At 39.5% G+C, this 13,427-nt stretch overlaps 1 protein-coding gene across 1 annotated transcript; it reads right to left on the bottom strand.

Annotated features, from left to right (window-relative positions):
* Positions 1-611: 611 nt before the first annotated feature.
* Positions 612-6,331, bottom strand: si:ch211-231m23.4 (free fatty acid receptor 2). Its single transcript, XM_021309975.2, has 2 exons — positions 4,772-6,331; positions 612-4,358 (listed from the first exon to the last, which is right to left on the bottom strand). Exon 2 carries the CDS (start codon positions 4,349-4,351, stop codon positions 3,440-3,442), a length of 912 nt encoding a protein of 303 aa, XP_021165650.2. The 5' UTR covers positions 4,352-4,358; positions 4,772-6,331; the 3' UTR covers positions 612-3,439.
* Positions 6,332-13,427: the final 7,096 nt, after the last annotated feature.

Below are 13,427 nucleotides of genomic sequence, written 5' to 3'. Positions count from 1 at the left end.
CCTGTGAGGACGTTATGGGGTCAAAATCAAGCGCAGGTAGCAGTAAATGGAAATTAGAAAACATACATAAAGAGCATAAAGGGAACCCTCAAACATACGGCTTTCAGCAGCTTCTCTTTGACTTTCATGGCAAATGGAGTTGTTTGAGCTGGGCAGGGGTCGGTGGTGCTGGACATAAGTGCTGGCTGTGATGTTTCAGTGTGCCCCTGAAATCAGGCAGAAAGCAGCAGTGATAATAATTTAGCAAAAGGATGTCTGTTGGTAGCGGTTACGAGTGGGTCTTGTCTCTAAAGCCATATAGAGGCACCAGATTGGCAGGAAAGCCAATCAGGAAGGAAATTATGCAACATGTCATCTTTACTTTTCACTAATCTCTCGGTTATGGATCTGAGGAAGAAAACAAAACATCTGAGTTTGCATAAAAACAAGTAACAGCTAATTCATTGAATTTATAAAAAGAATTGCATATTCTTGTTTGCCCCAAATCTGAAAATGTAAAGCAGCTTTAATAACTATATTATTCATATTAGGATTCATAAATCATAAAAAGCACAACAAGAAGAAGCTTAAATTCTGTAGAATCAAATCGACAATTCAAGGCGTCCTTTTTATTAGTTTGGTTTAAATTGGAATGTATGAAATTAGAGAAATTGCTTTTGGAGATGCATTCTGAAAGATTTCACCGCATTAAGTAAAGAACCATTCAATGCTTCTCTGCTGCAGTAGCAAATATGCATTTCAGCCAGTTATTGTTTTTTAGCTCTTACATTATTTTAAATAAAATTATATATAGGCTGGAGACACACACAGGTGACACAGACTTGTATTTATCCTGAACTATACAATCAGCTTGATAACATGATCTAAATTGCCAGTCTAAACAATAAAACTCAAGACTATGCTCCAGTGCATTCAAGGCCTCGGTGATGCAAGCTGTTAGAATATTTCGCTTTCCCTTTTATTGCAGTTTCTTCTCTCTCCTCTGCAACAATAGAATGAGAAGAAATGTGTCAACTTGGTCACACATGGGCTGTAAAGCCTTTAAGGAGCTTTTCATGTGGTTCCCCGCCAGCACAGTACTTGGCTTTGCCGATTGTCAGATTTCTGCTCAAACTGAGTTTTCCTCTGCTAAAAAAAAAAAAAATGCTCTTAGGCTTGAAGGGGGCTGTCTCTTTGGACATTGGAAATGGAATGTCAGAAGATTTCCTTTGGATCATGGTGGAACCAAATTACTTAAAAATCAGATTGTATTTTCACAAAATCAATGTCTATGAATTCCAGTTTATTTTTTTGTTATAATTCTGTACCTGGTATTCAATTAAATCATTAAAAGGTATTGGAACATACTTGATGTGCATCTGCAGGGCCCCACAGCAATAACGGGGAAAGTCTCCATGGATGGTGTTCACGATCTGCACCATATTTCTATATGAATTACATTGTATTACTCCTCCAATTATTTTGAAATTAGTCAGTGGGCACAAAATAAGGGTACTTTTTTTCATTATCAAAAGGTATAAAATGCCATATTAATATGGTCATTTCTTAAGTGTGTATTAAGAAAAATAATATATTAATATTACACCAAACCAGTCACTTGGCATCTGTGAAAATGCACATTTCTATTTTTCTGTTTGTATAAGTTATCTCATAGGTTAATCAATACAGTTAACTTTTGCTGTTTTACAAGTACATTCTTAATGCATACCTAAAATGAATCCACCCAGAAGAAGTTGCTTGCATGTTAATGTGAACAGGATATATTACGTCAAATGTGAGAAAACTATCCCCTGTTTAATGCCAGGGAACTGTTGACTAATAAAAATACAGCTTGTGTATTTTTATTAGTCAACAGTTTTATTGTAAAAAAACCCTTAGTAGGAGGGAACACACATTAGCTTTGAATTTGTGCCCTGAATTAGTGTCTTTTCTCGACTTAGTCTCGCACATTCTACATATGGAATTTTTACTTATCAAATGAAAGACAGAGGAAGGAAACTAGATTACTTAGTATTTCCTCACACCCAGCCTCCCTCAGCTGCCTCTATCCTCCTGCTGCCTACATGCTTCCACTCAGTTTATGTTTCATCTGTCAGTAATTATGCAGCATTGAGTGTTAACCTTTCCTCTGATCCATGAGTGTGCGTGTTGTTTGGGTAATAAGCATCAGAGGATCCTGATCTAACAAACTCAGCTGTGGTCGTTGTTTCCTTTGGCAATAATTCTTCACTATATATTCCTATTAGTCTCAAATCAGGTTTCTCCCTGAATATTTTTTGATTCTTGTATATGACTTTTTAGTTAGAGCTACTTGAGCCATGGAATAAACAGTGTTAAACCAAACAAAAACCATAAACCTCAAAATCCTAGTTTTATTACTTTTGTTTATTCTTGTGATTTTTAACGTGCATATTTTTTTCAACAGGCTGTTTGAGAAAGCATTTATTAATGCTACCATGTCGCTCCATCTGCACTGAAGCACACAAGTTCAAGAACTACATAGAAAACTAAAATGAGTCTTATTTTCTTTGCTCGAGTCTGCTGGAGTGTAACATCATTACATCATGATTATGTAACCCTGCCTGATGTTCCCAGGTAATATCCAAATGAAGTGACCTTCAGCACCCTCCAAAGCAGCTCCCTTTGTTACCAATGTCCTTTTATGACTGTAAACTTACAGGGCAACTGTTTTAGTGACTGTAATTTCTCTTTGTTCAACATACTCGTCTCGGCTGCAACAGCCACAACACTCTTCACAGGTTGTTTATCACATAGAAAATGCTGAGGTTTTTTTTTTAATTAGAATACTACATAATACAGGGGGATACTCAGTACTCAGGCATGACATTTTTAATCAGAAAATATCTCACAGTTGCAGCTGCTATGAGTTGGTATTTATTTCATTTTGTGTTGATAGAAAAAAAAACATTTGCATATCATAACTAATCATACATCAATCTAGTTTCACATCCAACCATGTATAAAAGTTTGAAAAATAGTTTCATTGTTCTGTTTGGATTTTCAATTTGGTCTCTTTCTATCTTGTTCTAGGTCTCTGTGCAAATTATACATTAATTTATGTTTTATTGTTCATGCTTGTTGTTATCTACACCTACATTCTACATACTGTATGTCTACAGAGTCCATTAGTGCAAAAAAGTCTGCTTTAATGCAGAGAAAAAAAATGCCAACTCTTATTTAATCAATCTATAAGATTAAAACTGACAGTTTCCTAGTGACTAATGATATTCTGAAGTTTAAAATCGTACACGGCAAGGTTAAGTGGTTTTCTTATGAAAATCTCGACCAAAGTTCATGCTTGCACAACTAAGAATAAAAAGAGGAGGTCCTCCCACAAAAAAAGAGTTTAGAACTGAATAAAGGGACTAAAAAGCAAACCTGTCAAAAGAATCTACATATTCAATGAACGCATTCAATTTCAGTTCGAGCATGTTCCCTTCATTTCCATCTTTACATCATTAAGACCACGCTTTCTGAAAATAGATTTCTTGCTACCGCAGTGGAAGACTGAGGAGGAAAAATAGAATATAATGGGATCAATACAGGTGTTCAGTGTGCTGAGAAGCAGAGTGTAGTACCTCCATTCAGGGCTCTTGCCCTGAAAGAAACCCAATAAATGAGAGAAATTGTATGGGAGAACACAAATGAGAAACACAGCAAGAGTCCCCAAGGCCATGCCAATAGCCTTCCTCTTCTGCATCCAGGTTATCCTGGGACGGCTGTACAGGATCAAAATCAAGCGCAGGTAGCAGTAAATGGAAATTAGAAGAGGCACAAGGCAGAGCACAATGAAAAACTCCAAACGCACTGGGAGGAGGATCTCCAGCTGCTTCTGTGTAAAATTCTCATAGCAAACAGACGAGTTTGAGCTGGACAGGGATGGGTGATGCTGGACAATGAAGGTAATGCTGCAGTGTGCCGCTGAGATCAGCCAAATGATAGCACTGATGATGATCGGGTACAATGCTTTTCGCAGCTGTTGATAAGTCACAGGAAAGGCCACACCTATGTAGCGGACCACACTGACTGCCATCAGCAACAAGGAGCTGGTGTAGATCGTTGAGAAAAAGGTAAAGGAGGTGATGGAGCACAAGAAGTTGGGCAAATTCCACTTCATCTCTGATGCTGCCTCGTGCATCTTGAGAGGAAGAACGATCAAGAATAGCAGGTCTGAAACAGTCAGATTCAGCAGCAGGATGTCTGTTGGGAGGGGCTTGCAGTGGATCTTGATGCTAAAGGCATACAGAGCCACCAAATTCGCTGGAAGCCCAAAGAGGAAGGAGATGATGTAAAATGACAGAAGAATCTCACTTCTCACACCTAAATCCATAGCTTACCTAAAGCAAAAGGAAAAAAATAGCATTAAAAATGCCTGTTGTAGTAGCAGGGTGTTCATGCATGCAGAACACCCTGCTTATTTCTGATTCTAATAATGAAAACAGATGAAAGCTCTGAATTACTTAATCAAATTCAATTTCAAGTGCCTTGTCTCTCATGTTGTGTTTGATTCTGGAAAAGCCACATAAAATATCAGGATTTAACCAGAAACACAGCAGGAATCCAATGTTCAACCCTCTGGGTCTCTGTTGACCTTCTAGTTTACATGAGGCTTTTTATGATTCAACTCACACTTCTCCGTACCCGGACATATAAACTGGAGTCATTTCCTGAGTCCAAACAACAGATCTTAAATAACAAAAGAATACTTTTTTGCAATATTTGTTTGGTAACACAACCAAAGCATACTCACCGAATGGTGTGTAACGGGTAAAAAAATTAACAAAAGTCTTTGGTTAGTGACTTGCTCAAGTACAGCTATGTTTCCTGTCTTATGAGATCAAAGATCAAAGATGACCTAAACTAAAATGATACAAGCCGGAAGAACCCGTAGTAGTCACACTGACACCTCCTACACGGCTTTATTCATCCATAACTGAGCAAAGAGCTGTGACCATCCAGTTAATATTAACTAAGATGCAAAGCTGCAGCATATGTTGACTTTAATCTTTGTTGTGGTGTGTTCAGAGCTGCCAAAAAAGTCGATCAGACAGCTGCAGTTGTTACAAGAACGCTGCTGCCCCTGCCCTCACTAAGACTGAGAAAGAAGAGTATAGCACCCCAGTTCAGAAGTCCTTACACTGGCTCCCTGTATCTAAGAGAATACACTTTAAAATACTTCCATTAGTATATAAATCCCTGAATAGCTTAGCAACTAAATAATGTTTCCAGATTGTGAGAAGTGGTTCCTGTCCCAGAAGCTAGTGATTCACCCTCGACCTGCAGCAGTTTATGTCTCAAACTGTTTTTGTTTTTTTAACACTATCTGATCTTGTCTGGCTGAATTCTGGGTCCTCTGTGTCCAGTCGTTACATCTTTATCCCCAGAATCAGAACCAAACACGGAGAAACAGCATTTAGTTCTTTTGCTCAACTTATCTGGAACAAACTCCCAGAAGACTGTAAACGTGCTTAAACCCTGAGTTCCTTTAAATCAAGGTTAAGAACCTTTTTGATTAGAGTTGCCTTAAAAAGTTTGTGTTTCAGTTTGTAGTCCAATTTGTCTTACATCTTGACCTGCTGCTATTCCACTGCAATGTGCTTCGCTCTTTAATGTTCTCTGTTCTTACCTTCTGTTCATGTACAGCACTTTGAATTATCTTGTTACTGAAATGTGCTTTTCAAATAAACTTGCCTTGCCTTACACATTGTTGTCAGTTAATAATGAAAGAAATACATTTTCTTTACTCATTTTCCAATGATTTGCAAGAAAACTGCTAGATTTATTACTTTGATCAAACTTCTCCAGCAGTAACCTCCAACCTTTAAACTAAGTGTCACTGATTTGGGTTTTAAATTATACAGTGATTTTAAATTAGATGGTCGGATCAGTGTGGTTGTTAGATCATGTTTTTATCACTTAAGGCAGCTGGCAAAACTATTTTTTTTCTGTCAAGACAGCTCCTTGAAACAGTGATCCATGCTTTTATATCACCCCGCCTGGATTACTGTAATGAACTCTATGTTGGAGTGAATCAGTCTTTGCTTTCTCGTCTACCGCTGGTTCAAAACGCTGGGGCGGGTCTTTTAATAGGTACTCAAAAAAAAAAAAAAAAAAAACAGAAGATATTACCCCTATTCTGGCCTCACTCCATTGGCTCCCAGTGTATTTTAGAGTTAATTTTAAAATTCTTATTTTGGTTTTAAATGACCTTGCCCCCTCTGTACCTCTTCATCCCTACTCGCCCTCTTGATTGGTTTTAATGTTTCTTTTAAGCTTTTTAATGCATTATCCTTTTATTTATTTATTTTAATGGATATGTTTTAGCTTGTAGCAATGTGCATCACTTTGTTTTTAAGTGCTTTATAAATAAAGATGGTATGGGATGGTAACCTGTAATTTTATACTTGTGTCTGTTATTTCATATTTCATAGATATTCTTTGTGGGATGAAGCATAAGTATTTTTAAAGGATTTTATTCTCTGTTGTAGTTTTACTTTGACTGATTAGTTTTTGTTTTTTTGTTTCTTATGGTGTATAATAAGACAAAATGCTGGGTTGCAAAACAACTTGGCTGATTCCAAGAAGACAGCAGGAGAGACATTAGGCTTTCATCTGTTTCCCAACTACACTTACTATAATTGTCATTTCTAAATGATTTGGCCTTTATTGAAATTTGGATTTATTGTTTAAAAAGATTGTTTATTTAATGCAGATCAGGATTTTCTGGTGTGTCTGTTCTTATTGCAAGTCTGTTGTTGCATGTGCATGTTTTTCGGTTTGTTTTAAAATGTTTTAAGTATGTTTGATCGCTTGGCCAATGGAAACCTAACACTGAATCTTGCAAAATGTGATTTCGCTAAAGCTACAGTTACCTATTTAGGCAAAGTTGTTGGGCAAGGTAAAGTTCGTCCTATCTCAGCAAAAGTTTCAGCAGTTTCGGAATTCCCAGTGTCTACTACCAAAAAAGAACTTATGAGGTTCTTGGGGCTCGTAGGTTATTACCGTTCATTCTGCAGAAACTTCTCAAGTGTAGTCGCTCCTTTTACTGATTTATTGAAAGCAAAAGTTAAGTTTATTTGGTCTCCGTTATGCCAGAAAGCATTGGAAGATGTAAAGTCTCTTCTCTGTTCAGCTCCTGTACTGCTCGCACCTAGTTTCAATCAGCCGTTCAAGCTGCAGGTCGATGCCAGCCATGTTGGGGCTGGAGCTGTTCTCTTACAGGCTGATGAACAGGGGATTGACCATCCCGTCAGTTTCTTTTCTAAGAAATTTAATTCGTACCAGCTTAACTATTCAGTAATCGAAAAGGAAGCGTTGGCTTTAATATTGGCTTTACAGCACTTCCAGGTGTATATAGACTCTGGAACATGCCTGACCGTTTATTCCGATCACAACCCTCTAACATTTCTAAACTCTCTCCAGAACCCGAAACAGCGGCTCATGCGTTGGGCCCTATTCCTGCAGCCGTACCATCTTGACATTAAACATATCAAGGGAACAGAAAATGTCATGGCTGATGCCCTGTCCCGTGCCCCTGTTTAAGACCTCTTCTCTCTCCTCTAGTCTCTCTCCTCTTAATTTGCTCCCAGGTGCCGGGTTGCTGAGCAGACTGTGACTGGAGAAGGGGATCACTGGGCCGGACTTCTCTTTCGTTCACTGACCCACCGTGCTATGTTATTCCGGGACAGCACGGTGGTGACCCCATGTCCCAGGGCCATCATGGACATAAAGGTACAGCGAAACTGGAACCGGGCTTCTCTGGAAGGTCCCGCTGCGGGGCCCTTTTCTTCTGGGGGGGAGTGTGACGGCCAAGGCCGCCTTTATCGTGAAGAGACTGCTCCTCTGGTTTGTGCTTCCAGGAAGTGGGCGGCGGACCTGAGTACCACACCTGCAATGGCCTCCTATAAATTGGCCCAGAGCTCATGGCTGCGTCTCTCTCTGGCTCTGCTCTCCATGGACTCCTCTGGCCTCCTGCTCCAGCTTTTAGTTTAGTTTGATCCATGTACACTTTCACACACCTTATACATCCCAACATTACATACACCACTGACCTACACTAGCACGTTTATTTACTTTAATAAATTGTTAAACCTTTCTTTTGCGTGGTCTCCCCACAACAGTGAAACATTCAAATGGCCATATAAAATGCGCAAAAGAAAAAAAACAAAATAAAACAGAAAAAAAACAACAAATTGATCAATTCTACAATTAATGAACCCACACCCTTCAGTTCATTCACCCCAAGCTGGGGTTGGTTAAAGGTCCCAAGCAAGTTCTTTTTAAAGTGCTTGGTGCAGTGCAGGTCCTGACTGACTCAAGTCAGATCAGAGAAGAACAGAATTGTTCGTTGGCTGCAAGGAGCCTCCTACCAGCCTGGCAGGAGATCAACAAGTCTTCACGCACGCAAAAGGGCAAATCTTTCTTGGGCTCTAGGCCTGGATCTTCAGCTCGCCATCAAACCTGGCCTGAATAATAAAACAGGACCATTTTCTCAATATATAAATCAAACATTCTAGTGTGCACACACAAATTCAATAAATGGCACTCTTTGCACTATAAATAATTCCAATTTTCAGTCAATATGCATATTCAATAAATATAAAGTTCAATATAAATAACATCCATGAAAATCCAATAAATACGCACTATATAAATTAGTCAACATGAAATGTAAAGAAAACCTAATATAAACAAGTGCTCAAACATTTAAGGCACCCTATTGTTCACATGTGGTTTGTATGAATCTAAAATGGCCGTCCGTTTGTTTAGCTGCTAAATTACTGAGTATACAAACAAACAATGACATCAATGACACTAAGCCACACACAGAAACACTCACCCTTGGCCATGGATAACAATCCGGCTTAGTCACCCCATTTACCTTCCTGAAATCCGTACAGAAACGGTCTTCTCCATTGGCTTTAACTGTAAGGAGGCACGGCGAACTCCACGCACTACTGCTGGCAACAGCAAGTCCATGTTTCACCATGTACTCCACCTGTGTTTTCAAACGGCGTCGTTTGTCCGGGTTCACTCTGTAAGGGTGCTGTTTAATGGGCTTGGAATCACCAACATCAATGTCATGGCTAAGCACACGAGTCTGAGTGGGAATGTCTGCAAACAGCGACGCATAAGTCTGGATCAAATTAATGACATCAGCCTGCTTGGAAAAAAAATCAAGGTGAGACAACAAGAGAGGTAAGTTTTCCAGCACTTCTGAATTTGGAAACTTTCCTTTAGAGACATCCGGGAAAAAGACGTCACCTTCAGGTTCAGCACCACACAGCTCCTCCCCTGCATCTGCACCGGCCCCGACACATACGTCAGCTGATTCACTAGAAACACAACTGACAGTCAGAGAGGCTGCACGCTCGATGTAAGGCTTCAGCATATTAACATGACATAGGCGAGATTTCCGCCTCCGATCAGGAATAGAGACCAAATAATCTCTATCTCCGACTTTCCTCTTGACCACATAAGGGCCACTGTAGCGTGCTTGTAAGCTAGAACCCGGAACTGGAAGTAACACCAATACTTTATCACCAGGCTCAAAAACTCTCATTACTGCATTTCTGTCAAACCAGGACTTCATTTTAGCCTGTGCAGTTTTTAGACTATCTTTGGCTATCTCACACGCACGGCTCAGCTTCAGCCGAAAGTTACTCACATAGTCCAATAAGTTTTGGTCCGATCTTTCACACAACCACTTCTCTTTTAATAATTTTAATGGCCCACGAACAGTGTGAGCAAAAACCAAGTCCGACGGACTGAACCCCAGAGACTCCTGAAACACTTCTCGTATGGAAAACAGTTGTAAATGTACCCCTTCATCCCAGTCCTTTTCGAACTCCAAACAGTAGGTGCGAAGCATTGTTTTTAACGTTTGATGGAAACGCTCGAGTGCCCCCTGACTTTCTGGGTGATAAGCGCTGGAGTGACAGTGCTTTATGTCAAGTTGTTTTAAAACCTGTGCAAAAACTTTTGACATAAAGTTAGATCCTTGGTCAGTCTGCACAACCCGAGGTAAACCAAACAATGAAAAAAAACTTTGTTAAAGCTTTCACTATTACTGGTGTAGATATTTTACGCACCGGAAAAACCTCTGGAAAACGAGTGGAGGTACACATCACTGTTACCAAGAACTTATTCCCGGCTTTGGTTCGAGGTAACGGACCCAGACAGTTAACCAGTACTCGTTCGAATGGTTCAGAGATAGCTGGAATGGGATACAATGGTGCGGGGGGAGTTGTCTGATTGGGTTTTCCAGATACTTGACAGAAATGACACGAATTACAGTAGCGTACGACATCCCTCTTCAATCCTGGCCAAAAGAAATGACGCAAAATGCAATCATATGTTTTTCTTATGCCAAGGTGACCAGCTAGTGGATTGTCATGTGCTAACTGCAAAATCTCTGATCGATATGGGGTTGGAACAACAATCTGTTTCACCACACTCCACTCTTCAACAGGGGAAAGATTTAATGGCGTCCTTTTACGCATTAAAAGACCATCATTTAAGAAATAGCCAGAAGAAATGGAGTCGGGCTTATCAGTTAACGCCTCGCTAAATAAATGTTCTAAGCTTTTGTCAGTTTTTTGGAGATCTATCAACTGATTTCTGGACAAACACAGATCCTGTGCATCCAACATGTCTTCCTCCACAGTTCTCTTTAATGACACAGGTTTGGATTCAATGTTGCACAGAAAACTATCACTCAAGTCCAAGTCATCTTTATCGACCTCTTGTTGACGCTTAAGTGCTGCACATGATGTGAACACATCAGGGAACGTACGAGCAAGCTCATCTGGACAGGTTTGCAACACCGGGACGGGTGTAACGTCTGGAGTAACTAACACTCGACCCCCAGCCAAATCGTTGCCCATGATCATGGAGACGCCTGCTATTGGAAAACTAGGGCGCACCCCAACCACAGCATCACCAGACCACAGCTCAGAGTGGATCACAATTTTTTGCAAAGGAACACCAATGTCTTGCATGCCAAAACCACGAACTGGCACATCAGAACCAATTGCAGTGTCACTATTTAACGGCAAAACCCCCTCCAAAATAAAGGATTGAGAAGCAGCAGTATCACGCAATATTTTTACTTGGATTTTCCCAATACTATCAGACACAGAAATAAACCCATCCATAACAAAAGGCTTAAAATCGGCATATTCACAAGACTTTGTTGAAAGTAACTGAGTAACGTGATTTACAGTTTTAACTAGAGCGATCGGCTTAGTGTTCTTTTTCTTTAAAACCGGGCAGTTGGCCACAATGTGTCCTTTCTTTTTACAATAAAAACACGTCACAGTAGCTTTAAAATCCAACACATGTTCGGACTTACTTTCAACACCACTGAGTGCAGCATGGGTATCTGATTCAGTGAATGAAACAGGTTTCGCCCACTCTTTCCCGTTATTTTCTAGTTTCTGACACATTTGACACTTTATTTTCATTTAAATAGGTAGTAACCTTCTCTGGCAAACTGTTTTTAAAATCTTCCATTAACATGAGCTGCTTAAGTTGTGCAAAGTCCTTAACATTTTTAGAAGAGCACCAACAATCAAAGAGAATTTCTTTGCCTCTGACAAATTCTACATATGTTTGATTATAATGTTTTTTCAGTTTGCGAAATTTTTGGCGATACGCTTCAGGCACTAATTCATACGCCCGCAAAATAGCACTTTTAACTTTGTCAAAATCAAGGCTATCTGCCACAGACAGCGAAGCATTTGCCTCTTGCGCTTTGCCACTCAATGCACATTGCAACAACAAAGTCCACATCTCTTTCGGCCATTTAAGTGAGAGTGCCACCCTTTCAAATAGGGTGAAATATTTATCAACATCTCGCTCATTAAATGGAGGAACCAAGCAAACATTTTTACTAACATCAAAATCATTGGAATGTGATTGCGAAGACCTAGCACTAAGCTCAAGTTCTTTCACACGCAGGTCAGCTTGTATCTCCAGTTTCCTTTGTTCAAGATACAGCTCCTTCTCTCTCAAAGCCAGCCGTCCTAATTCAACTTCAAGTTCTTTTAGACGAACTGGGTCATCTGACGAAGCTTCCAAAGGAGACGCAGGAGGACTTTTTGGTAAGCTTGTAGCAGAAAAAATCCCAATCTGAACCAGTGCTGCTGACAACTCAGCTTCGATTGCTCCTTTTTTAGCACGTCTATTTACTGTAACTTCAAAATGATCGGCTACTAACAGCAGCTGATCCTTCGTACATCTATCCAAGGACTCCAAAGTGGGCTTTTTAACAAACTCATCCAGGTCAAACTCCATGTCTAGACCGTAGAATCAAGCCACACAAATTAACAACAGCCCATGCACAACTAAAGCTACCAGCACACCACGTCCAACTGTCCTAATCAACCACCGCAACACCCCTGACTGTTCCAAAAAATGCACAGCAAAACCAGCATAACTGCCAAAAACAACCGCAGGACACAACTAGTTGCTAGGTAAACTATTTTTTTTTTGACGAGCCCCCATAAATATTACGTCCACCAGGCTCGTTTGGTGGGATAACATTACAAGGAGACCACACAAGGATTTTCTGGTTAAATTAAAACTGAATTTTATTAAATTATACTAAAGAAATAAAATCCCAAAGAGAGAATACCTGAAATAAGAAACCATGACTAACCAGAAATAAGCAAATGCAAAACAAACCTAACAAGACAAGACAAGACAAGACAAGACAAGACAAGACAAGACAAGACACGACACGACACGCTACGCTACAAACCAAACCAAACCAAACCAAACCAAACTGCAGCCGTAACAGATGCTGTATGGAAACTGCTTTGTAATCAAACTTGATTTATTAATTTCAATAAAGTGGCTTTCTGTCTTCAAAAAAAAAAGCCTGATTGGTGATAAATCATTATACATATAAAAACCTCTTGGACTTAAAAAAGAAGCAAAATGAGAATTTAAAATGCCACTAGGACCTTGATATTTTAGTTATATGGCGAAAACATTGTCATCACACTTCAGTTTTGACAAAAAGGAAACATAAACAACCAACACATTAAATTACCAGACAGATACAGCAACAACTAATGGTTCCACCTATCATGATGTGCACAAAAGCATTAATATAAATAGTGTTTACTGAGGGTTAGTGATCCCAAAATACAATTTAATGCAGGTCTTTAATAATGAGTCTTGAAGATTATTTCCCCTCCTTCTTCATCATGTGTGAGGTGGCACCATAAAATCTATTATATTTATAATACTATCTATAATTGTTTATTTTTCTAGCTTTGTTTGACACAACAGCACTTAGTTTAGACCCTAGCTCTGACTGTAGCTATTGGCAGGTCTAGGTCAGTGGCTGTCTTTTTATATCCAGTACCTGACATTTATGATCAATACACGTCAATAGT

This window comes from Fundulus heteroclitus, chromosome 3, assembly GCF_011125445.2.
Source record: "Fundulus heteroclitus isolate FHET01 chromosome 3, MU-UCD_Fhet_4.1, whole genome shotgun sequence".
Taxonomy (NCBI): Eukaryota; Metazoa; Chordata; class Actinopteri; order Cyprinodontiformes; family Fundulidae; genus Fundulus; species Fundulus heteroclitus.
Note: the sequence above shows the minus strand (reverse complement) of the source record. Positions and strands in the feature narration are given on the sequence as shown.